The sequence below is a fragment of the Ascaphus truei genome, chromosome 4 (assembly GCF_040206685.1).
Source record: "Ascaphus truei isolate aAscTru1 chromosome 4, aAscTru1.hap1, whole genome shotgun sequence".
Lineage (NCBI taxonomy): Eukaryota > Metazoa > Chordata > Amphibia > Anura > Ascaphidae > Ascaphus > Ascaphus truei.
In genome coordinates this window covers 61,303,291-61,330,542 of record NC_134486.1, presented here as the reverse complement: position 1 = coordinate 61,330,542, position 27,252 = coordinate 61,303,291, and the positions used below count along the sequence as shown (strand labels likewise).

General features: G+C 43.5%; 1 protein-coding gene across 12 annotated transcripts in view; it reads left to right on the top strand.

The window, feature by feature from the left end:
* The window catches only part of FSHR (follicle stimulating hormone receptor), a 219,202-nt gene that overhangs the window by 173,962 nt on the left and 17,988 nt on the right, over window positions 1-27,252 (top strand). For 11 of the 12 annotated variants that reach the window (XM_075595858.1, XM_075595859.1, XM_075595860.1 and 8 more), the window contains 4 exons: window positions 5,071-5,148; window positions 6,397-6,465; window positions 6,546-6,620; window positions 24,607-24,792. In XM_075595858.1, the coding sequence (XP_075451973.1) occupies window positions 5,071-5,148; window positions 6,397-6,465; window positions 6,546-6,620; window positions 24,607-24,792 (408 nt within the window). The remainder of the gene's footprint in view (window positions 1-5,070; window positions 5,149-6,396; window positions 6,466-6,545; window positions 6,621-24,606; window positions 24,793-27,252) is intronic. The other variant, XM_075595862.1, reaches the window with a different exon arrangement.

The following is a 27,252-nucleotide window of genomic DNA, read 5'->3' as shown; positions in this document are numbered from 1 at the left end:
TAGTATAAAGTATAACACTACTTACACGACTGTGTGTAAGTACCGAATTCCTCAGAGTTTTCTTAACTGCAACCTTCCGTCCGATCTATGTGGTGGTGCTGGGGGTCTTTGTAGAGCCTCACACTAGGTATTCAGACAGGGGAGTGCTGTGAACACCCCCCCCCCGTCCTGTCACGTGATCCTCCCTCGTAATCAGGTTAGATGAATGGAGAGCATATTAGGTTAAAATATAGTTAATTTATTAACAAAGTAAAAATACACACTCACATACAGGAACGTCCGTGTCGGCAACAGCAGAGTCTGTACACTCTTCTCTGTCAGAGAGTCCCTGCTCCCGTGTACGGTATGCAGAGCTGGAACGCAAGCTGGACAGGCACCTAAGGATGCCTTCTGAGGACAAGAATAGAGCAACGCGCTTTGCCGTTAATTCAGCTTCGTCAGGCTCAGATGTGCTTATAGGGTGTCTTTCCATGGTTTAAATAGACCATCCATGATTGCTAATTATGTCCACATGGTAAAAAATACATTATTCATTTGTTTAGCCGCACCTTATCGCCGTAAGGCAAAGACATAAAGAAGTCAATTAATTATACAAATACAGCTAAAAACACAATCAAATTGCAAATACAACAGAAGTACAATAAAAGTACAAATGTAATAAAAATGGAATGAAAATAGAATACAAATACATTTATGGTTATAGTCCTCAAAACTCTACCCAGTCTTTATAGAGTATAGTGCAGCTTGCCATTGGATGCGGTCCTTTGCAGCTGATAGGACAGCCAAATTTGACTAGATATTACAAATCAGGTATTAAAAATTTAAATTTAAAATTAAAAAATACCATTTACATTTTTTATTTTCATTTTCTATTTTCATTCCATTTTTATTACATTTGTACTTTTATTGTATTTCTGTTCTACTTGCAATTTGATTGTTTTTTTTATATGTATTTGTATAATTAATTGACTTCTCTATGTCTTTGCCCTATGGTGATAAGGTGTGGATAATCACATTATAACTTTCTATCAGTTCGTTGAATGTTCTGACGAAACATCATAGTCAATTTTAGTAATTGATTCTATGGTTTTAAATCTGTTGTCCTCTGCGCATGCACGACTACTCCTGCACATGCGCAGCAATTGCACAATGGCAACGCCCTGCAACAGGTGCCTCTGCGGAGCTCCGGTGATCCAACCACCCCAATGCCGCCGCAACCTGTATTGAGCCGCCGATCACCCCAGGGTCGTCCCTATCATCCGCAGTGCCTCCCCTCTTCCCTGTGCCCGCATCAGAGGTAAGGGGGGAACAGGGCGACCCGGCTACACAGACAATGGTCAAGGCAGGCAGTAGCAGTTCAAGGCAGGGGTCACAGGCTGGAAATAGGGCAGGATGAAGATCAACAGGACCAAGGAGCCAGACAGGAAAAAACAGGACTTTCTCACTGACTGCCCCACACCTCTGGAATGCCCTTCCCCTCAATACCCGACTAGCATCCTCTCTATCCACCATTAAGACCCACCTTAAGACACACTTGCTTAAAGAAGCATATGAGTAGCACCGTAGATATTACTAGACATGATACATAAAGCTTGGCCCCCTGCAGAAGCACTTACAGTACCAAAATGCCCTCCTACTGTCTCTGTACATTCCTCCTAAATACCAATTAGATTGTAAGCTCCTCGGAGCAGGGACTCCTCTTCCTAAATGTTACATTTATGTCTGAAGCACTTATTCCCATGACCTGTTATTTATATTATCTGTTATTTATTTGATTACCACGTGTATTACTACTGTGAAGCGCTATGTACATTAATGGCGCAATACAAATAAAGACATACAATACAATACATCCAGGAGGAAGTCCTGCCTCTTTATAACCAAAATGGCTCTGGCAGCCAGGGTAGCTGACAGATTTCCCGGTGCCCAGGACTAGTTACATCTGCCCCCCCACCCCCCGTGTTGGCGGTATTGCGAGCACCCCCCTTTCACGCCTCATGAGTGCCCACTATTTCCCCCTCTTCCCATGTCTTTCTCTCCCCTCCATCTTACTCACTCTTCCTCACTCACCCCCCTCCTCCCTCGCATATATTTATTGCCCCTGCGTCTCACTCTTACTCCCTATTTTCTTCACTCACTCCCTCACCACATCTCTCCTCTCTCTCCCCCCCACCTTCTGTCAATTACCCTACTCTCAGTCAATCCCCCACCACAAAATACATACCAACCCCCCCCATTCCCTATTAAAAAAACCCACACTTCCCCCATTTCATATTAAAAAGACCCTCACTCCCCCAATACATATTCAAAAGACCCCCACTACCAAATATATTTAAAAATTGCCCCGCTCCCCCCAATACATATAAAAAGAGCCACACTCCCCCCAATACATATCAAATGACCCCCACCCCCAATATATATATAAAGACCCCCACCCCAATACACATAAAAATACCCCACTCCCCCAATACATATAAAAATACCCCCACTCCCCCCAAAACATATTAAAAAAGTAGACTGACCTTGGGGATGGTCAGGCCGGGCCCAGTGGTTGCGGGGGTCTGTCGGACGGCACTGCAAGTTGGGGTCGACCTCTGGTCAGGCCAGGCCTGGCTGTCACTCATAGCTGGGCCCCAGCTCTCCATCAGCTGCAGGCCTCCTCACTCTGTGTCCCATGCCGAGCTTCCAAAGTCAGAGCGCACCAGAAGCTCAGGCCAAGCTTACTCCCGGCGCGCTGATGTCAGAGGGGTCCATCATGCGCCGCCAGAGGTTGGAAGCTTACAGTATGGTAGAGAGCTATTTTAACGACAAAAGAAACCTTAAAGTCATAGACAGTCTTCATAAATACTGGGTTGAAAAAAGACTAACTAAAAACCTCTTTTCAGAGTTACTGTTCTCCATTTAGTTATTCTGGCTGCGAATGTCTACTCTAAAATAATATTTACTTCTCCTGGAAGCATTGTTTGTGAGCGTTGCTGTAGGCTGTTGCTCCAAACAATGGAGACGTTAGTTTTCATTAACAACCCTTTGAACTTTGGACAAAAAAACCCTAATATTTAAATAGGATTCTGCAGGGAGCTCCATATCTCCTATGTTGGCCAAGGAGGGTCTGGGTTCTGGAAAGTGAACAGGGAGGTGGGGGAAATGACGGACCTATGACTTAGCATTTTAGCTACTCTAAATTTGAATTAAAAAAATATATTCCTATCAATGGGAAATTACTATGTCATACATAATATCACTCTAGCATACAAAATTATGTAATATGACTTTTCCATTATGACATTAAGAAAGAAAAGCATATTAGGAGAATGGAGGCTTAGCGGCATAGGCTATGGCATGATGTAAGACTGACCACAACTTTCCTGATGAATGAAACTTGCAGGGGTGGCATGGCCTCACATGCTTGCTGATAGCCCATTCCTGTGCATTCTCAAGTAACATACCCTTACTAATGGCGTGTCAGTACAGCAGACAATGTACACATGCATACTGACACATGAAGGGATACAAAGTCTGTCCAGAGGTACCTGAACATGTGCCTTCCTACTGTCTGCTCTTTATCCCTCTCAGTCCCTGGTCCCATTGTCCCTGGGGTTATTGTGGTGAGTATGATTCAGGAGGACATGGTGTGCCAGTGAAGTGTTAGGTGGAGGAGGGGGGTGGCAGAGTTCAGGACATAGCTATAGCTTGGGCACCGGCAAGGTTTCAATTGTAGAAGGGGAGAGGCGGGTCTCAGTACTCAGCCAGGGCCTGGGCCCTGGGAAGTTGTTAAGTGGTGGGTGGGATTGTCAGGGTCAAGGACTCAGTCAGGCTTTGGGCCCCAGTGAGCTGTGTTGAGATGGAGGGAAGGGAGGAATGCACAGGGACCAAGACTCAGAATTTTAGCTATTTCCCTTCAAAGGAAAATTAATGTACACCTACACAATATCACTTTAACATAGAATATTATTTATTATGGCTATGTGTATATAGCATGAACAAAAAGTAGATTGGAGTCCTGCTTTGTACATATTACAGTTGTTAAGAGGATGAAGCTATGGTATGGCCTGGGCCCCTGTGGATTGCAGTGTGGATGGGGTAGGTGGAAAGATTACGAACCTGCTATAAACAAAATCTGAATTACATTTAACAGAATCCAGATGTGTATGTAGAATAAAAGGTTAGTTGTAAAAAACGTAATTGCTCACAGGTTGTAGCTAGAAAATCTATATTTTAGTGTGTGCCATCTTCGTGGGTACAATTGTATAAATACAAATATTACATTAACTCATTTTCAGGGTGTTCATAGTTACTGTCTTTTACTTTTATAAATAGGGATAATAGCTAAGAAAGCTACATTTCACAGTTTGTACCTTCTTTCAAGTTACAATTGTAAAATCAACAGTACTAGATGCACTATGTTTGGGGGTGACTTAATACAGTATGTTACTGTGGGGTTACCAGTAAAGTTACTTTGCAATATCCTTTTTAACCATTTTTGTATTTTTCAGTTAAATTTTAGTTTCCTAATTGTTTTTATGATTTTACTGTACTGTATATTTATTTTAAGCATTTCTTTATCCATTATCGTTATTTTAGCATGTTCCTGCTTATATAGATTTTTGGGTGTTAAAAATCTAACACCAAAACCAATCATTTGGCAAAATCAAAACACTACTTTTTTTTAGAACCAAAACCACATCCAAAATACAAAAACATTTTAGAACTAAACACCAGTGAAAGTGCCCATCCTACTACATACTTTAGAGTAGATCATAACGTCCCATTAAAATATATATGATACATTAATGCACTTTACTGAAAAATAATTTGACTTTATAATAGAGCAATGTTTCTTTACATTGATAGTAATGACTCTAAAATCCTGTTTCATAATATATAGAATGTTTTTTTATCAGCACAAGAAAAGTTAGAAAAAGGCAGAAAGAAAAGACAAACTTTGTAGCATATGGTACATTGACAAATGACTTTAAATGGCCTTGATTGAAAACAGTAAATACTTTCCAATTAAAAAATGAATAAACATACAGTAATTAGTTTAATCTATTTTTATTTTATTTTTTTCAGGGAAGTTCAAGACAATATTAACATAAAGAAAATTGAAAGAAATTCCTTTGTTGGACTCAGTTCTGAAAGTGTCATAATGTAAGTTTGCTGCTTCTAATATAATAAAGTAGTGAAACCATGTAATCATTGCAATAATTCTGTGACACATTATTTATGATTCCACATTAGAAAAAATCAACACTGGTTTGCAAGGGTACCAGAAGTTAGAGGAGTACTGCTGATAAATAAGTATTTAAAAATAGAGATGTACAGAACATTCACATGAGGTTGCAAACCATGCGAAATTTGCTCTTTTTCAGCCATCACAAGCCATGCCAAGGTTACATTTTGCTAGTGACTCACTAAGTCAATGTGCATTGCAATTTCATTTAATATGATTATTTTCTACATACTTTGAAATTGCAAGATTTATTTAATGCTGAGACTGCCTTTTGGACAGTTTTCCACATCTCTATTTAATAAGTTCTACCTACAGACAACGTAATTACTTACAAAAGCAAAAAAAAAAAAACCCCCACACAATTACAAACTTTGAAAATATGCATACAAAATGTATTAAAAGCGTATATATCTCAATCCTTTAAATTAAGCATACAATTGCATAGCTTTTTTCTGCTTTCTAGAGATTGATACCCTTCTTACTGTACCTTCTTCCTTACAGAAATGAGATAGCCAGGGAAGCATGTCATAGTAATTGCACGAATAAGTCAATTCATATTCCTGTACAACATACAGTATTTCAAAATATTTTACCTAAACAGATTGGGATATAAACCTTTGATTAGCTTGAGGTTAAATGTAGAGGGATACACATTACTATAAACAATAAAAAATAATTAATTTTACACAATTATATAATCTCAGAAAATGTTGAGAATTTAAAACTTCTAAGGGTGCCATAGACTCTAAATTTTGCGCTCAAACAAGTACAGTAGTGGTATCAGGTGTCCTTATAGGTCTCCTGAGTTGAACTGAGCTATTTTTAGCTCCATGGACCCCGGGTTCATGAGATAATTAGAAGCGTAGGTAGCAGTCTGATTCCGTGGTTTTCTAAGTCCGTCCAATAGGAAGCACAATGAATGATTTGGGGACTTCCTACTGGCCCAAGATTTTTGTTTCCCCTGGAGGGAGAGCTAAGCTTAGCTGTAAGTAGCTCAGGAGGAGATAACCCAGAACTTAAAAAAAGAGCAATTCGGCTCAATGATACCTTCCCGTAGAAAAATGAGCAGCGGGGATTGCTTTTTTTTAGTATATATTTCTGCACACTTACTTTGTCTTGCAGCAAAAAAACAAGTATATAAAAAATATGTTTTTCTATTTTTCCAGACGGCTAAACAAAAATGGAATTGAAGAAATACAGAACCACGCTTTTAATGGCACAAATTTAAATGAACTGTAAGTTTATTAAACATTTAAAGCTAGTATGCTTCAACTTTTCATGTTGTAATTCTTTTTATGGTTTTTTTATTTAACAGAATCCTGAGTAACAACCAGAGATTGACAAAATTACCTGATCTTGTTTTCCAAGGAGCTATTGGCCCAGTTGTTTTGTAAGTTATTTATTTGTTGATGACTTTTAAATGTATGGTGATGCAAGAATTGGAGGCTTCTAAATGCAAAACAAAAGTTTACAAAGGGAGGAACCAAAGACCCAAAACTCAATGTTGATAGGATACAATAAAAAAAAATGCAGGTTTAACACTATCTTAACACTATAACTAGTTAGGGAGACAGTGAAAACTATTTTAAGATAACAAGAACAATGTACAGTATGTTACTGTAACTTTGGTTATGTGTGTTAGTTTAAAGTCACAACTGAGGCTCTCATTTTTAATTAAAGTTGCTGTTCTACTTAGTTCCAAATTGAACCAGTGGTAGGTATATGTTTTTAGCAACAACAACAAAAAATGCCACCTCCTGACATTTAGGAGAGTGTTTATATTGTATTCTCTATCACAATACAAAACAAATACCCTACTAGACAGGAAACTAGGAAATGCGATAGTGTATGAATGTTAGGTGACAATGGTTACAAACCTAACCCGGACACGGATCGGCAGCACTTGGCCACAGTCCTCCTTCTCCAAGTGACATGAAGGGGGAAGTTGTATCGTGCCTCATCTGTGACAACATGTAAAAAATTAATCAATGCAAATAATACTTACAGTACCATATTAACCTTGAAGTTGCCAAGAAGAGCACTATTAGACATGCATCCCATTCCTAGCTAGACTGTCACAAAAATACAACAATAGATAAAACCACACAAACAACACAAAACACTGTAATGAAACATTTTATATTTATTATAAACCTCTTCACTCCTATCAGGTCTGTGACAATACACAGTAAGAAAATTGTGAAGTAGCAATTCCCAGTGGCAGCTCTCAATGTGACCTTGAGCAAATCACTTTATCTACCTGTACCTCAGGCACTAATCACTACATTGTACGTTCTTCAGTGCAGCGCCTTAGGCCAGGTCCCCAGTGCCAGCTATATCATGTGTATGGCGTGCACTGCAGGAACAAGAACCACCACTCAATGGGGTCGGCCCCACTATCTGCCATCACGGGCAATTTGCAAGACCAGATTTTTAAAAGTCAAGAGTTTTGTCTTTACAACTGACGACGGAGCGCTGGCCATGCCCCCGGCCGTTCAGCCAATGAGGGCGAACCAGCAGCGTGATGTCATTGCCGTGCCCCAGTCACGCCCCCGTCACAATCTCCTGCAGCTCAGCCACAGACCGGAGATCGCCAGGCACGCGTGCCGCAGCCAACACTCGGGATGCAGCCTTATTGTGTCTGCAAAAACTTTGTAAAGTATGGTAGTAGACCTCACTGTGTCAGAAAACTGTAAAACTGTAAAATTTGTTGTGTGCAAAAAAAAAAGAAAAAGAAAAACTCCGAGATTATAAAGAGAGAGGGTCATGAATGGGGCTGATTAACCATCTGCTCTTTAGGGGTAAAATTGTCAAGAGGGAAGGGTATTTATTAGGATGGGTGGTGCTTCCCTACAGATGATTGGAGGAGGACAACGAAACATTGAGGAGCTAGAAATCAATGAAAGTCCTGCAATTGCTTAGAGGGCAGACACGGCATTGCAATGTTGAGGTGGTTGGGGCTTTGAGTCCCATGGAGACAGAGGACTCCAAGAGGCATGTGGATGCTTGGCACACTGAAGTGAGCTTCAGTGCAAGCCAAATCAGGGCTGCAGCCCCAGGGAATGGGCAGCTGGAGCAAAAAAAGAGGAGCACTGGAGCCAGAAAGAACTGATAGAGCCCAGCAGGAAGACATAAAATGAAAGCATGGGCATTCCAGAACCCCTATTAGGATTGCCTTAGAAATGAAGGGGTGAGGAAGTTTTTCAGGAAGATAAAGTAGTCCGGCTATGGGTGATAGGCAGGAAAGAAGGCAGCAGGTGAGGGAAGCCATTTGAGGTAGAAAAGACAATATTTGACCTGGAATTTGACTAGGAATGGAGCAAGGGAATGAGAAAAAATACTGCATTTAGATCAATAAGAGCTGAGGATTGGTTCCTTGTGGAATGGATGGGAAGGGATGAAGGCCTCTTACATATAATGGTCTGGAGATGGGACAAAGTTTCTTCTGTGAGCTAGGGCATTGGTCACTCATGGTTGCTCTGTTAAGGGAGGCAAGAGATCCTAGCAGGATCATGCTCTGAACAAAATGGCAGGGGAATTGTGCTGATGGTTTAGGTAGTGGTATTGCAGAGGGTCAGTGATGCCGGATGTATGGCATCGGGGTGGACACAGTTGTAGAGTCAAGCATTTCACAGGTTGCTCCAGTTAGGGCGGGTAGGTTGACACAAGGGCAGGATGCATTGAGTCCTTTGGGTATGATGAGGGAAGGGGTAGAGCAGCAAATCAGGCAGATGTTAATGCAGCTGAAAGTTTTTTTTGTTGATCATCTGGAGACAGGATCAGGACAGGTCAAATATTCAGTAGCGGTGGCAGCAACAGAGGAGTTGCTAGGTGGGATGCAGACAGAAAAACATAAAGAAGGTCATGTCAGTGTGTTCAAAGATTGGGGTTCTGTTGTGCAAGCATGGGTAACCACAAATTTGGGGGGGTATAAGGATTCAGGTGAGAGGTCCAGAAAGCTCTGCCCAGTTATGTCATAGTGAGGATAAAAAGAGACAAAAAGGCAGGGATAGGGATTGTCACAATTTGGTGGTATGCAGCATGCTTAAACCTGTGTGGCAAGAACTTTGAGTATGCATTTGCATGTGGCAGTGAAAAAGAAGATTTGGAGGGGGAATATGTGGATTATCCTATCCAAGAGAGACTCTCTTGTGCTTCATCCATGCAGGGATATCAGCACCGAACTAAATCCCAGAACGCTTACTCTAACCTCTAGCCTTCCCAGGGGAGTGGCTTGTAAGCCAGCCTCCTATCAGTCATAAGCCCCCCCTTGTAATACCAGGCTACTCCTGAACTGTACACAAAATCCCATCAAGCTCTTTTTGGGAACCCCTGAGCCCCTACAAAATATATATATATATGTATATAAGTGTCAAAAGGGAGTGCTATTGAGCGTGACATACACTGCCGACACACTTAATTGCAGTGCGGCCAGATCCGCAAGCCGGGAGATTTCCCGGCTTGCTAGTGGCCGCCCCTCGGCGTGCCGCGCGTCATAGACGCGCGGTCACGCGTCTTCGGGAGCCTGCGCCCCCTGCACGCGCGTCCAGGGCTCCCCGAGGGAGCCCTGGTGTCCCGCGATGTGGGGGACGGCGGCAGGGGTTCCGGGGGACCCGGCGGACCCTGCAGCGGTAGGGAGAGCGCCCCGATCGGAGGGCGCTCTTCCGCTGCTTCGGCGCGCGCCCGTCACCCTCGGGCGCGCGCCAGGCTACTGCTGCGGCCAAGAACGGGCAAATGCTCGAATAAACTTGGCCGCAGCAGTATGTATACAACAGACGACAGAGAATCCCAATGCTACATCCAACATGACAAAAATACACAGTAAAATACTCATATATTCTCTTGAAAAAGGGTCATTTAGTTTAACCCTTTGGCCAAAGCATTGTAAGCTTACGAGCCACGACAAGGCAGACCCTGTTCGCAAGTCCTAACACTACCAGATAAAATACTAATATACCTCTAATAGGATTACAATTCTCATTTACCTCTATTAGGCGGGAGAAAGACCACATTGTATCTATATCCAGTAGAATGAAAGGACCTACTAACTTGGGAAGTGGGGAGGGGCGGGCTTAAAACCTGGGAAGGAGGAGCCACTAACCTCAAACAGCTGAAACAGCTGAGAATAGGTTAACAAAACACAAAACCCCAGCAATATATATACTGTGTATATATATATCTATATATCTATATATATATATATATACAGTATATATATATATATATATATATATATATATATATATATATATATATATATATATATATATATATATACAGTATATATATATATATATATAGATATATATATGTAGAGGTATCAGTACCGTGTTAGCCGAGCTTCAATAATCAAACAATAAATAGATGATACCGTTCTGTGGCTAACGAAATGCTTTTATTTGTGCGAGCTTTCGAGATACACTGATCTCTTCTTCCGGCGATGTTACAATGAATGAAGCAAGGATTACTTAAAAACAGTGTATCTTGGAATGTTATCTGTGCTGGTCCTTCCCCCGGTGTGGATGAGATTTATGGCTGGAGGTGTCAAAGGGTAACTGAAAGCAAGTGAAGAAAGAGTGTGTATGTGTATCAGTGTGAATAAAAATGAATGGAGAGCCCACAGTATAAACAGTGCTCTACACAAGGTGTGTGTGGAGTGAGAGGGGATATAGATGGTGTGGGTGGGTGTGGAAATGTGAGAGTTTGTAGCACAACTAAAAGTGTGTGTGGATACTATGTGGTCCCTATTGGTGTATAGGGATGGAAAAATAAGGAGTATTAGTATGTGTGAGAGACAGCTGTGTGTGCATACATATAGCACAGTATGTACATACATGGCCTTTAGCGCTCATGGGAAGAGAATTCGCTAGTGTCAGTAATGACTCATAAAATTTCAATCTCTGTTTAGGCCACTGCTAAGTGTCCCGAACAGTTGCATAAATTTGTATTCATGCAACCGTCTCTCTTTCGGGGTTTTAAGATTACCTTTGAGTATGGCAACCCTCAGATCGTTCATCTTATGGCCAGAGTCAGAGAAATGTTCGCCAACAGGACTGTCTCTTGTTCCGCGTGTGATGCTGTGGCGATGCAGGTTCATTGTCTTGTTTAGCCCCTGTCCTGTCTCACCTATGTAGTAGCAGCCCCCTGGGCATTTCATGCACATGATGAGGTACACGACATTGCTGGAGGAACAGGTGAACCCTCCTCTGATTTTGTATTCCCGATTCTTGTGTGGTATTTGTATTGTGTCCGCTGTGTAGAGCATTGCGCAGGTTTTGCATCTTGGGTCCTGGCATGGTTTTGTCCCGCATTCAGTTGTACTGCTGAATACTTTACTCCTCACCATAATATTCTTGAGATTATGGGGTTGTCTGTATGATAATAAGGGTGCTTCAGGGAAGACCTGTTGCAGTCTTGTATCTTCCTGGAGGATGGGTTGTAGTTTCCTGGCGATCTTGCGTAGGGCTCCTAGGTGTGGGTTATATGTGACCACCAAAGGTACCCTGTCGCTTGTCTCCTTCTGTTTGTATTCAAGGAGATCACTTCTTGGTATTCTGGTGGCTTTTTTGAATTTGCTGGTCTACAATTCTGTGGTTATATCCACGGTTTATAAAGTCTGATCTCAAGGCTTTAATCCGCTGGTCTCTGTCTGCTGTGTCGGAGCATATCCGGTTGTATCGTATGGCTTGACTGTAGATGGTTGCATGTTTGGTGTGTGTCGGGTGGAAGCTGTTGTCCCTCAAATAGCTGGCTCTTTCTGTAGGTTTGCGGTATACAGAAGTCTGTAGTTGGTTGTTCTTTATAGTAATGGTGGTGTCTAGAAAATGTACTTCATCCGGGGAATGGGTGAGTTTGAGGTTGATGGTCGGGTGGAAAGTATTGAAGTTGTCATAGAACTGTAGGAGGCCCTGTTCGCCAGAGGTCCAAATCAGGAGGATGTCATCGATGTAGCGAAGGTATGTAAGGGGTTTCAAGTGACAGGTGGACAGAAAGTCACTTTCCAGTTTTGCGCAGAACAGATTGGCATACTGTGGCGCCATCCGAGTACCCATAGCGGTCCCGGTTGTCTGGAGGTATGTGTCATTTCCAAATGTGAAGTAGTTATGGGTCAGAATAAATTCAATGCATTTAGTCACTGTCTCTGTGAGTGGCTCCTGCGATCCCAGAAAGTATCTGCAGGCTGAAATCCCATCCTCGTGGATATAAGTGTCCAAAAGGAGAGCTATTGAGTGTGGCATATGTATACAACAGACGACAGAGAAGCCCAATGCTACATCCAACATGACAAAAATGCATATGCCACACTCAATAGCACTCCTTTTTGACACTTAAAAATATAAAAACCTTGGAGATGTGCGTCATGCACGTGGATTCAGCCTGATGAAGCAGGGAGAGGAGAGAGCTGCAGATGCTGGGAAAGTCCTCGCGCGGCGGCCATTTCGCGATTAGAAAGTGAGCCCGGTTATAACGCGGTCTCATTATGTGTACCCGAGCATCGCATTATAACAGGGTTCAGCTGTGTATATATTTATATATATATATATACCACACTTATTAAGGTTATGGTGGGTTAAAAAAAGTGACAAAATCCCTCCACAGTAAAGCATATAGCAACTGTAAATATTACTGTATGTTCATTTGCATGTCTTAGACAGGTCTGCAACCCTGTCTTTCACCATTATCACCCAGCACACAGCACTTCCACTGTAGCAAGGGATTCTGGGAAATGACATGCAAATGAGCACACAGTATGTATTATGTATGCATGCCTTTATTTATATAGCGCTATTAATGTACATAGCGCTTCACAGTAGTAATACATGTGGTAATCAAATAAATAACAGATAATATAAATAACAGATCATGGGAATAAGTGCTTTAGACATCAAAGTAACATTAATGAAGAGGAGTCCCTGCCCCGAGGAGCTTTCAGTCTAATTGGTAGGTAGGGAGAACGTACAGAGACAGTAGGAGGGAGTTCTGGTAAGTGCGTCTGCAGGGGGCCAAGCTTTATGTATCATGTGTTCAGAATATCCACAGTGCTATTCATATGCTTCTTTAAGCATGTGTGTCTTAAGGTAGGTCTTAAAGGTGGATAGAGAGGGCGCAAGTCGGGTACTGAGGGGAAGGGCATTCCAGAGGTGTGGGCAGTCAGTGAAAAAGGTTTAAGATGGGAGAGGGCTTTAGATACAAAGGAGGTAGTAAGAAGACATCCTTGAGAAGAACGTCTGGATGGTGCATAACGAGAAATTAGGGCTGAGATGTAAGGAGGGGCAGAAGAGTGTAAAGCTTTAAAAGTTAGGAGAAGAATGGAATGTGAGATGCGGGATTTGATCGGAAGCCAGGAGAGGGATTTCAGGAGGGGAGATGCTAAGACAGATCTAGGAAAGAGTAGAGTGATTCTGGCAGCAGCATTTAGGATAGATTGTAGGGGAGACAGGTGAGAGGCAGGAAGGCCGGACAGCAGGAGGTTACAGTAATCAAGACGGGAGAGAATGAGGGCCTGAGTCAGAGTTTTAGCAGTCGAGCAGCAGAGGAAAGGGCGTATCTTTGTTATATTGCGGAGGAAAAAGCGACAGGTTTTAGAAATGTGAGGGGCGAATGTGAGAGAGGAGTCGAGTGTGACCCCTAGGCAGCGTGCTTGGGCTACTGGGTGAATGATCGTAGTTCCAACAGTAATGTGGAAGGAGGTAGTAGGGCCAGGTTTGGGAGGAAGTATGAGGAGCTCTGTTTTAGCCATGTTGAGTTTAAGGCGGTGGAGGGCCATCCAGGATGATATAGCAGAGAGACTTTCAGAAACGTTGGTTTGTACAGCAGGTTTAAGATCGGGTGTTGAAAAGTATATTTGTGTGTCGTCAGCATAGAGGTGATAATTAAACCCAAAAGATGTTATTAGGTCACCTAGAGAGAGTGTGTACAGAGAAAAGTGAAGAGGTCCCAGGACAGAGCCCTGGGGTACCCCCACAGAGAGATCAATAGAGAAGGAGGAGGTGTTAGCAGAAGAGACACTGAAAGTACGATGGGAGAGGTAGGATGAGATCCAGGATAGAGCTTTGTTCTGAATACCAAGAGTATGGAGAATGTGAAGGAGAAGAGGGTGATCCACAATGTCAAATGCTGCAGAGAGGTCGAGTAATATGAGCAGAGTGTAATGACCTCTGTCTTTGGCAGCATGGAGGTCATCAGTTATTTTAGTGAGGGATGTTTCCGTGGAGTGAGCAGTGTTTAAAGCAGCATGCATTGGCTTAAGGGTTGCTCGTGTAATATGAGCTTGAGACAAAAGGTGGCACTGTGTGGTCATTTGCATGTCATTTCCCAGAATCCCTTGCTGCAGTGGAAGTGCTGTGTGCTGGGTGATGATGGTGAAAGACAGGGTTGCAGACCTGTCTAAGACATGCAAATGAACATACAGTAATATTTACAGTTGCTATATATATATATATATATATATATATATATATATATATATATATATATATATATAATATTCTCTCCTTGATCCAAATTGGTTCTGCATGCATATAGTGTCTTTTTAGTCAAAGTGTGATATTTGAATCATTTGGCCATACAATGATCATACTTTACCTGTCATATAGGTCCACTTACTATTTATTACTATCACTAATAATTGCATTGGTTTATACTGCCAATAGATTCAGCCCAATCCGGTAGGGCTGAACCATAACAGAATACTGCCTTACAATTGGCTAAATATTGATTCCCGCCTCCACAATACATGGTATTTAAGGAAGGCTGTGGCACTGGCCTTGGCTCTTCCCTCCTGATGAATCGTTCCACATCACGCGAAACGTGCACCGGGGATTTGATGACGTCACAATGGTACTGTAATGTCCAGGAGCATGGCAATGCCATCTTGGATCTCACCATACTACACGGCCAGTATCGCGGTTCACTCAGACGCTTAGCGGAAACATTTTCTTTATATGCATCCATTGAGCTCTCATCATGATAGCTTGTACTGATGATACCTTTTCTATGCTATAGAGAGTATCTGGTTTGCTAGTGATTAAATTCATGCACGTGATTACAGGTGACATATACTTTTACCCAATGAGCCTGATATGTGTTCATGACATACTATTGCCAATGTGTATTATATGTTTCCAGTTACTACTGTACATAGCTTACTATGCCTTTTGTGCACCTAAACACCTAGGAGTGTGCTCTCAGGTATTCCTTCCTTCCCCTTGGAGGAGATCCCTCTCTTGGTGTTTATTTATATCCTCTGAAATGGCATTAATATACATCACAAGAGATGCACACAGAGGTGTCCTGTGACAGTGTATCCTCTCCACTGTGAGGTATATTTATATACATATCATACACCCATTCCTTTTAATATTAGTAATAAGTGGAGAGGTATAGATCCACACTGTTTGAGATATTGTAGCTGGAACCTTGGATCCAAGTATGGTTTTGGACTGCCACCCCATGGAGGATTTTAACATTGTTTCACTGTATATAGTACACTTTTTCTGTTATATTTACAGATGCGCTTACAGTTTCATTATTTTCATTTTATGATCCCATGTGGATCTCCTCTGGAGGGTTTGTTTCGAGCCAGGTACCTACCCTCAGGAACTTATCTACATACATAGTGGAAGAGATATTGACATCTCTTGGACATATATGGTCCTGATCCCCCTATTCCTCAGTGAATGCATTTAATTGGAACTTTTTTACCCTTCTGAGTTAATTCCTGTGTTTATGTAGCAAATCCATGAGATCAATAAGCAGTCATTAAACTTCCTTAACCTTACGATCTCCCGTGAAGAGGGCGGCAACCTGACCACTATGATTTTACTGAGGTCCAAAACACACTACCCACGACACCTCATGACTAATATTCCAGTGTATTTCTCCACAAGTTCCAGGGGGAGCGCAATTTAATGCAAAAAAAGAAAAAATAGTATAGTACACTTCTGATGCGACAGGTTGGCTTGTGAAAGAAAACTTGGCTCATATGGATTTTCTACTTACCAGAGGTAAGGGTAAATAAGACCTTTCTCCAAACTGATTAGTGGTGTACTCTTCTTATCTTGAAGTGGTATGTAACCTCAGGGTGAAAAAAATAGGGCAAACATGCTGCAGATCAGATGCATAAAAGGTTATATAAAAGGTCAATGCAAAATAATGCAAAATATTCACATTCTGGACATGATTAAATACTGTGATACCATCAGGTATCTTTAGGTGCTGGAACAGTGCATTAAGTGACCTTTTCCAGCTCACAGAGAATTAATCCCCCCTGGAATGGCTAATGCAGCTGCTGCCTAATTAATCAGAATGGACTCCTTAAGCGAACACGGAAGTGACTACAGAGAAACTGCCTTGCTGCCAGACTGACAGTGCTGAGAGTGACACAGAGAGTGAGATTGATACTGCTGTTCCCAGAGAGGAGGTCAGAGGAGCATCCTCCCCAGCTGCGGAAGACCCCCAGGCCCGCTGACACTGGTTTGCGGAGCCTGCTGGGAATGCCTAGGTTTGAATCTCAGAGGGAAGAAGGAAAGGACGACAGACCATGCTGAAGCAGGGAAGTCCTGTCCTTGACCGTGGACATACAGAGGAGAGTTTCTCTGGGCTCATGTGGGGCCAAGTTCCCCTAAGAAGGAAAGGACGCAAGGCTGCACTGAAGCGGGGACGTCAGCTCCAATGGACTAAGATAAGCAAAACTATTTATTGTTGCGTGCAGAGACTGTGTACATTGTTGCATATGCCAGGGCATGTTTTAAGCTGGGAACCAGTATAGTTGGCCAGCTGGAAAACTACAGGAAAGCTTCAGTAATGGCCACTTGATCTCTCATGGCTTCACCTAGCTCTCCACCCTTCTAGTTTTGCCGTCGGAGCCGACGGTGAACTAGTAGGGTGGAAAGCAATGTGAAGGTGAAGCAAGGTGAAATCGTGAGAGATCGAGTGGCCACTACTGAAGCTTTCCTGTAGCTTTCCTGCTACCTTCTGAGGAGATCTCGTGAGATGCAAGGAGAAACATCACGTGACAGAAATAGTCAGTGAATGCAGAGACACCGGTGGAGAGAGACACGGATCGCCTCTTCTAACAGCTGTGTCTGCCAGCGGTATACGGACTATCAATTGTCTGTGACACAGTGAGGAAAGGGCGCAGTGCGTCCGTCCACAAAGCGGTGAGAGTTTCTCTTGCAGGAGAGAAGTAGAGTGGGGCTCCCTCGTCACGGATATACAGAGGCGGCACACTTCATTCTAACTTGGCTAGTGCCGCAAGCCGGGAGATTTCCCGGCTTGCTCGTTTTTTTCCCTCGACGTGCCGCGCGTCATCGATGCCCAGGGCTCCCCGAGGGAGCCCTGGGTTCCTCTAATGTGGGGGATGGCGGTGGGGGGCTCCGGGGGACCCGGAGAGGGGAGGACCGATCTTCCGAGGCTCCGGCGCGCGCACGGGAAACCTCGGCGCGCGCCCGGTATCTGTCGCGGCCAAGACCGGGCAAATTTTAGAATAAACTCGGCCGCGACAGTATCCTTGATGTTTTTAGTTGAATAAATTGTTTTGTACTTGAGGCTGCCTCTCTCTCTCTCTATATATTTCTTTTGATTATCCCCTCTCATCATATCTATTCTGGGAGCATAGTATAGTTCACCAGTTTATAAGAAGATTGAAAGTGTGGATTCATTTCATCAACACATCTAGCTGAGATCATCTGCTTTTGCCCTATTTGAATTGATATCCTATAAATGCATTCTTTACAGCAGGAATGTCTATCTAGTGTTTACAGATTACACTATGTTTTGTTTAATTTATGTGGATGTATTAATTAATTGATGTGTTGGTTACTGCTTTTATATATGGAATGTATTGTTTGGTTAGTGATGTGAATGCTTTAATTGATTTTCTAGTGGTGTGATTTCTTTAATTGGTTGGCTAGTGGATTTATTTCTTTAATTGATTGGTTGGCTAGTGGTTTTATTTATGTAATTGATTGATTGCTTGTTGGTTTTAATTTTACAGTTTGGGGGTTTAGGTCTTGTTGTATACTGTAGGTTTTATTATTGTGTATTTTGGATAGTCAGGCTTTTGTACTAGAGCAACCATTGACTGTTATAGTACAATAGTTTATCATGCCCATATTATATGGGTATGATGTACTACTATAACAATTAATGGGAACAGGGTGGGTATAGTGGGTCCAGGGTGAGTGGTTAGGCTTCACGGGTGGGTAGCTGGGCAGGGTGGGTTAACCCCTTAATTACTATAGCGGTTATTAACCGCTAAAGTGATTAAGGGGCTCGGGGCTTTTTGAATGTATTTTGCTATGTATGCTTTCTGGCAACGGAGGATATGGCCTGCAGTAAGCTGACGAGGACACCATTCACATTGCCAGGGGTAAGTAGAACAGTTTTTATTTACTTTATTTATGCTGCATGGCTAATGTTGTGTTTAATAATGGTCAAAACATCTATTATCCATATCTGGATAATAGTTATGTTGCCCATTACAGTACTGTATGTGTTTGGAGGGGGGTGGTGTGGGGGGGGGGAGATAAGGTGTATTTCTTGAAATGGAGGCCTTGTTTTTTTTTTTCAATACAGGAATGGTACCGCAGGCCAGCAGGGACCCACGGGGACCACCAGACGCCCATGGGGACCACCTGAGGACCCACGGGGGACACCTGTGGGGAAGAACAGCTGTGGGGGCCCCAGGGATCTTCAGGGACCCCCTGAGGTCCCCCAGACACCCATGGGAACCACCTGAGGGCCCCCAGATACAGATGACTCAGGGACCCCAAGACACCCACGGGTCCCACGGGTCCCACGGGGGCCACCTGGAGGCCACAGAGCCTAACGGGGACCACCTGTAGGCCCCAGACACTGTGGGTACCCCCCGGGGTTCACTGTGGGGCCTGAAAACACCCATGGGGACTACCCGGGGACCCCCACCAGCCTGTGGTATTAATCCTGTATCTATAAGAATAAATATTGGTTTTACATTATGTGGGGGCACGGGGTGGGTTGTGTATTGGTGCTTACTAGATATTTCATTTTAAACATTACAGTAATGTACTGTAGCAGGGGGTGTCTGGAGCTGAACTACATTGGTATCTCCTATTCATAAAAATGTCTCACGTCACGTGATCGGGACATTTCCATGCATAGGAGATACCGGCACTCCATAATGGGGCCTGTATTTCGGGAAGTAGGGGGTCCCTGGACTTCAAATTCACTTTATGATACACTCTATGGTAAGCACCGTCCAATATCACTTTGTGGTGTTAATATTTCAATGGGAAATTTTCTGCACATTCGCAGGAATTGCTCGACCCTTTTAGAGTTTGAGCAACAAGCAAGAGACGTCCAAAAGATTTACAGAACAAGGCTCCAGCAGATCATGTATAAAGAGGGCCTACAAACCTGCTAAATACTCGAATAGGATACAACTACTAGCACCCAAACCACTAATGACCAATGAAACCAAAACCATCAGGTTCATTGGGACTTTTATTGGTCAATGGGACACCATAAGTACTGTGATCTCTAGACACTGACACCTACTCCTTAATGATAACGATCTCCCAGAAGTCCTTAAACCTAGAACCACATTAGTGAGTAGGAGGGCACATAAGCTTAAGGACATTTTGGTCCATAGTCACCTTTCCACCCCCCCATACTCCAACCTAGCTACCCAAGAAAAACCCAAGGGATCGTTCAGGTGTGAAAGGTGTTAGGCCTGCTCTCTCATGTTGCAAAGTAAAAACGTCTCTAACTGGAATAACAGTCAGCAATACCGGATAAACCACTTTATCAATTATCAGACTGAGGGTGTCATTTATCAGATGGTATGCCAGTGCTGCAAAGAATACGTTGGAAAGACATTCCGGCAACTGAGAAGACAAATATTGGAGCTTGCAGTCTCTATAAGAAACAAACTTGAGAGACCAGTAACACGCCATGCTAATTAATCACATGCGGACAAGTACTTACAGTAGCTTCTACGGCATAGACCATTTAAGCATGGGCCCCAGAAAATGGGATTGGGACAGACGTCTGCTCCAATGTGAAACCAAGTGGATCTATAGACTCCAACCCAGTGTTTTCTTGCTGTTTTCTGTCTATAGTATACCTTAGTCATGAGTTACTATTTTTTATTGATAGTATGCCCCCCAGGTTCCTCTTCCATGTTCTGCCATCAGTCTTTGAGCTGATGTGTATATATAAGACACATTATAGCATGAAACTTATAGTTACTAATTCTCTTAGGTATTACTCTACTCCAGCACATATACCTTGTAGTAAACAATGTGTACCTGTTCCATTACTCAGAGTACTCTACTAGAGTTGATACCTTTAACTAGCCTCACTATTAGGAGTTTATATCTAGGCCCCATTCCCCAATCCTTAGGGAAAAAACAGTTACTTAGTAGATGAGGTTAAATGAAGAAATACGTCCATAAAGTTCAAGCTTTGCTAAATATAGATGACATAAATGTATCCTATATTTGTACTTACAGCATATTGATCTAGAGGAAGGCAAACAAAGGGGAAAAAATGAATTCCTTCCTGACTCTACATATTGGCAATCGGATTACTCCCTTGATCAACATTCTGCCCATGTTTACTTATTTGGTATATCCAAGTAAACCTTTGCTTTCTAAAAAGATGTCCAACCTTTTTTTGAAGATATCTATTGTATCTGTTATCACAGTTTCCTTGGGTAATAAATTCCACATTTTAACTGCCCTTAATATAAAGAACCTTTATCTTTGTTGCTGGTGAAATCGCCTTTCCTCCAACCAAAAAGTTTCACTGGAGGTGCTAAAAACTGAGCTCTGTCTGTGTTTTATGTTCTGTCTCTGATTTTAAACATAGCCTGAAATGTCCTGGAACTCAAATCGGCATGCAATTCCAGACGCCACCGCTCCCTTCTCTCTGGAGGACTTGATTTTGCTTGACCGGGACTTAGCTCCAAACGTCCTGGAACTAAAATCATCTTGAAATCCCAGCCGCAACCGCTACGTTCAATTCTCAGAATTTGGTCACAAAAAGCAGGACTTAGAAAATATTCTGGGTTTGGTTTTCTGAAGCCGGTGCTCTGCTATTCGCGAAGAGGCATCTTTTTCCACATTCAAAAACCCTGCCGCTGTTTTGGCACTTGAGAATCTCGCGGTTGATTGGCTGAGAGGTTTCTTATAGTATTTTGGAGTTCATTCACAAAATACTACAGCCAATCACCGTGTAGGAACTTCCTTACCAGCCAATCAGAGCGAAGCCAGTCCTGTGAAGCCAGGCAAGTGGGCTTTCTGAATCAGCCAATGGACATGCTAAAGTTTGCCACCTAGTCCCATGCTATTCAGATGCCGCCCGCTGGGTCAGGCTCCTCCAATTCTGATGGGGCAAATGGTTGTCCGGAGGACTTCTATTCATCCCAGGACGTGGGTACTTGAGCCCTTCCCTCCTGCCCAAATGTTCTTCACACCTCAGACATCCTCTGTTGCTTTCATGTCTGATGTCTGAGCAGACTTAGGCTGCGGTCCCAGTCACTGCTACAGCACACACCTCGGCGTGCGCTGTGCGTGTAAGCACCGCCTCTCAATGGGGCTGGGCGCAGTACTCACCTTCCCGCTGAAGGTACAGCCGCGCTGTACTCGCAGTTTTTTTAATTCAATGGAATTGAGTTCAAAACTGGAGACGGAGGCGTGGCCACGCCCCAGCCGACGGTTCACCCAATGAGGGCGAACCAGCCACGTGAGGTCATGACCATGCCCCTGCAAAACCCCGACCACGCCCCCTCCCGTCGCAATCTCCCTCTCTCCCTAAAGACTGCAGATCGCGGGTAGCGCTGTGCAAGCGCCGCCCCCGCCCGGGCGCGCGTGTCACAGTGATCACTGGGACCGCAGCCTTAATGACACCAAGTTCGTAGCCCAGTGGCTCGCTCAGAACATTGGTTCTGAACGTCCCAGCTCATAATACCGTGCACAACAGTACATTTTATACCAAACACAAATGTTAATAAAAATATACTTTTACATGTCCTAAGTCTCTGGGTATGGGGAAAAGAATAAAAAAGCTGTACTTTATTTTCTATTTGTCTATATTCCCCACATACTATAAAATAGACTTGGACTGGACTTTAAAAATCCCCTCACAACCTAATCTATGGTTGGAGAATCCATGAACCCCTATATAGGTTCTGGGTGACCTGGGCAGTAGCTGCGTATCCCCTTAACCTAGGGACCCCTTATAGTTACAGGGACACTTTTCATCCCTTTGCAACACTTACCTTTCTGGGCTGTGCTGAAGCAGGGAACCCTAGCGGTGAGTCGCGCAAGCGTTTTCAAGGGGAGATATTGCCGGACAATGTGTCCGGGAATCAAGCATGATTCTCGGGTACATTTTTGAGGTATCCAGCAACTCTGTACCCCGATTACTTAGACACATTCTGACAACACTTTCTCTGCAAAAAAAACATTTGAAACTCATACCCTAGCAATCCCTGCTTGCTGGCATTCCTGGAAAGGCCAAAACATAAAAATTCTTTATTGTAGCACATTTACAGTATATGCAAGTACAACATTTAGGCTTAAGAACTGACACTCTTGAACTCAAAAACAAGGATCAGAGCTAACCAAACGGGCTTAACCTTTATTTGAGAGCCTGGTTACCCCTTCACCATCACAGTCTCTCCTTCAACCAGTTTTCAATCCAGGTGCAAATATGTTTACCAAGTCCAATTTATTTTATTTTGTACACCAACCTTATGTGTGGGACCATATCAAAAGCCTTTACAAAATCTAAGTAGACCACATCAACTGCATAACCTTGGTATAAACTTCAGTCCCCAAAGAAACTAATAAGGTTAGTTTGGCACGACCTATCCTTCATAAATCTATGCTGACTATTACTAATAATTTTGTTTTCATTAGATATTTCTGAATATTTTTCCGTATTAAATCTTCAAGTAGCTTCCACACTATTGATGTTAACTTTACAGGTCTAATTTCCCGGTTGTGATCTAGCTCCCTTTTAAGATACTGCTGCGGCCGAGTTTATTTGAGCATTTGCCCGGTCTCGGCCGCAGCAGTAACCAGGCGCGCGCCGGGATGTGCCTGGTGCGCGCCGAAGCCGCGGAGGAGCGCCCTCCGATCGGGGCTTTCTCCTCTCGCTCGCCGTGTCTGCCGGGTCCCCCGGAACCCCCTGCCGCCGTCCCCCACATCGCGGGACACCAGGGCTCCCTCGGGGAGCCCTGGACGCGTGTGCAGGGGGCGCAGGCACCCGATGACGTGTGACCGCGCGTCGATGACGCGCGGCACGCCGAGGGAGTGCGGCTAGCATGCCGGGTCATCCCCAGGCTTGCGGAGCTAGCCGCACTCTAATAAAATGTGCCGCCTCTGTATAGGCACCACATCTGCTTTACGCCAATCTTGTGGTACTGAGCCTGTGGAAATGGAGTCCTTGAATATTAATGTAATGGTTTGGCTTTTACTGAACGTAACTCCTTAAGATCTCTTGGATGAACTTCTTCCTTAGTTAACATATTTTTCATTAATATGGAGGTTGTGGCTTCCTCCTGCGGAACTATTATTGCAATTGATTCTTCCCTGGTAAATAGAGGCAAATAATTTGTTTAATACCTCTGCTTTTCCTTATCTCCAATAATTTGCCTGCCCCTCTCACACTGAAAGGGTTTTATAGTTTATTATCTATTTTTTTATTTATTAAGGTATTTGAAGAACTTTTTAAGGTTGATCTTACTTTCTATTGCAATGCTTTTTTCATGTTCAATTTTTGCTAACTGAATTGCTCTTTTGCAACTTTTATTACATTCCTTATAATTCTGATATGATGCCTCTGTCCCTTCTGATGTTAAGAATCTAAATTGACAACCTACAGTACGTGGATCAGTTTGGTTCTCTTGAGCAATACATTTCTATATTTCTGCACTTTTAACTTTTCATCTAATCATGCTGTGGTACAGTAGTTACTTTAAAAAGAAAGAACAAAATTTATATTATATGTATATGTTCTAAGATCCAAACCCTTCTTTTGCTACAATTGAAACATAACAATTTACAGTAAACTTATTTAAAAACACCGTACTTACAGTATACTTTTCTGATTTTAATTCACCAAGCTACCGATCACCTACATGTAATAGGTTAAAAAAAAACTGACTGCTAATATCTGAAAATATTTGCTGTATAAATTTTCTTTGCTGATCTTAAAGCAATGTTAACTGATACTGTATATTCAAGTTGATTCACATATTTTATGAACAACTGTGGTTTTTAAATTATTTACGTAAAATATTTGTTTGACAATTCCACAGCTAATATAACATTGTTTCTCTATTCATTACAAGGCTCTTACAAGCAGCATACTTATGTGTTTTTCAGAGATATTTCAAAAACAAGAATCAGCTCTCTGCCTAGTTTTGGGTTGGAACATATAAAGAAGCTCAAAGCAAGATCAGCTTACAGTTTAAAAAAGCTCCCATCTTTGGAAAAGTTTGCAGAATTGATTGAAGCCAATTTAACTTATCCAAGCCACTGCTGTGCTTTTGCAAACTGGAAGAGAGAAATGTAAGTTTTATTTTCTTCTAAACAAGGCATTCATGTTCATTGTGTTGTACCTTACACACACAGCACACACAGCACACACACACACACACACACACACACACACACACACACACACACACACACACGTTGCCAGGTGTCCTCTGTGTAACGGGTTTCCCCCCCCCCCCAATCGCAGATTATACTGTGGGAGCAGAGAAACATACAACGTTACCATAAGTATGTGGTGCCTTACCTGTTGGCTCACAGGAGGGCTGAGCATCCGCTAAGGGAGACCTGGGACAATTATAGGATAATATGAGTAACCGCGTACTCGGTACAGCGCCTCCACCTGCGATGGCTCCCACCAGAGGGGGAGTGGTTCCTCGCAGGAAAATACACAATAACCACGTACCACAGATTGAATAGTAACTAATACCTTTACTAACATGCATAGACAACATGCAACATCAACAACATCACAACAGGTATCCCTCGCTAAGGGCAACCTAACTATGGCGTCTCGCAGGACACGTACGCTACTTTGCACCACGGCGGGTGCCCACACTTTATGCGTCACGGCGGACGCTAACATCTTAGGCACCTCGGCGGACGCTAACACCTCCACAGAGTGATCCCACCCCGTGTCCAGTAAACCCCAACCCAATGTCTCGCACTCCCAAGTCATATACCAATGTGTGTGTGTGACTGCGCAGCCACTATGTCTGGTGATTGGCCTTGTTGGTGCACGTGAGGTTGTGGGTTACCTGCCCTGGCTCCAGACATGGGTGCTGCTATACCACTGGGGTTGAGTCGCCGGGATATCCTCCTACGCGTGGGGTGAATTCCGGCGTGGATAATATCACCGCAGCTCCACACCGTCTGTGCCTTGGCGAGGATCAGTCTGCTACCCGCAGACCGCAGTCACATGCTCGCTTGGCCTCCGTGAAAATAGTCCAGCTCCCTTTTAGCAACAACCAATATTCTTTGTTCACTACTAACAAATAGATAATGGGGCAGAGTCCCTAACCTAGGGCCTGTCCCTACCACACTCAGCTAGGGTGACTCAAGGCTATCTGGGGCCTAGGGGATTGCTGGCCTAGTGCAGGGAGTCACTGACTCCTGCACCCTACCTCCTTCCCCTAGCTGCTCCGGTTACTCTCTGCCTAGTGTGCTCCAAGCCCGCCAAATGTATCCCTTTGTTGCAAGCAGAGCTCCTGCAGCCCTATTGGCTCCCTGGCGTCATGGGGCCGCTCCAGAGGCTCATGGGACTTGAAGTCCTCTTACAGAGCCCTCCTCTCATAGGCTAAGGCTTCGCAGGCTTTCTGTGCCTCCACTGCGCATGCGCGAGCTCCCTGCAGTCCTCCCGGTGCTCCTAGTCCCTGCGCATGCGCAAACGCCCCTAACAATGGTGGCGCCCTGCTCCGCGAGCCGGCGGAACCGCAGCAACGCGATCGCGGCCTTAACGACGGCCCGATCGCGTCCCCGGCAACCGGCCCGATCGCGTCCCCGGCAACCGGCCCGATCGCGTCCCTGGCAACCAGCCGCAACTCTAAGTAACGCGCGGCTCGCGCACCAGAAGGAGGGGGGTCAGTACGGCAAGGGGGACCTGGCTACATCTGTAATACTGATCAGCTTGGGGTACCACAGGATTTTCCAAAGCAGGGTGAGAGCAGGGCTAATGCTAGGTTGCTGGGCAGCTTCCTCCGTCCTGATTGGTACTGCTGCTAAATGCAGCCAATCAAGATAAGGTATCAGGAGCCTGTGTGTGTGTGTGTGTGTGTGTGTGTGTGTGTGTGTGTGTGTGTGTGTGTGTGTGTGTGTGTGTGTGTGTGTGTGTGTGTGTGTGTGTGTGTGTGTGTGTGTGTGTGTGTGTGTGTGTGTGTGTGTAGCTTGTTGCACATTTCACCATTTTGTCCAGTATTTTTGGAGACGCCAGCTGGCAACCCTAACACACACACACAGTTTAAATTCCTTTTTCCTCACTTCCAATGCACAAATGAACATCCTTCATGACAGTAACCAATACTATAATATAATATTAATCAGCCTGTTAAAAATACCTGGTAGAACTCTTTGACAGCAATGATAAAATAACTGCTGTGGTATGGTCTCTCTTGATAATTTCTCTAGTTCAGAAGAAGCAGAAAATGCATAATAATATAACAGATGTTCAACAAAGTTCATCAGTTATATGTTTTTATAAGAACCAGGAGCTCTTGGGAGGTGTATAGAGGCACTCAGTATCACCTCACAATATGTCTTGTTTATATATGTTTTTTTTTAATGAAATATTGTTATAATAGAATTATAGTTAAATACACATTACAATCATTTATATTATTTGAGCTAACATTTATTATTATGTAACGGGTATTCCCTGTGAATACAGACGCTACTACCTGCTGTGTAACCTGTGTGGCTCTCAGGAGCCTAAGCCTCTGCTTGGGGAGCCTGGGGTACATACATATAATACGATCTCGT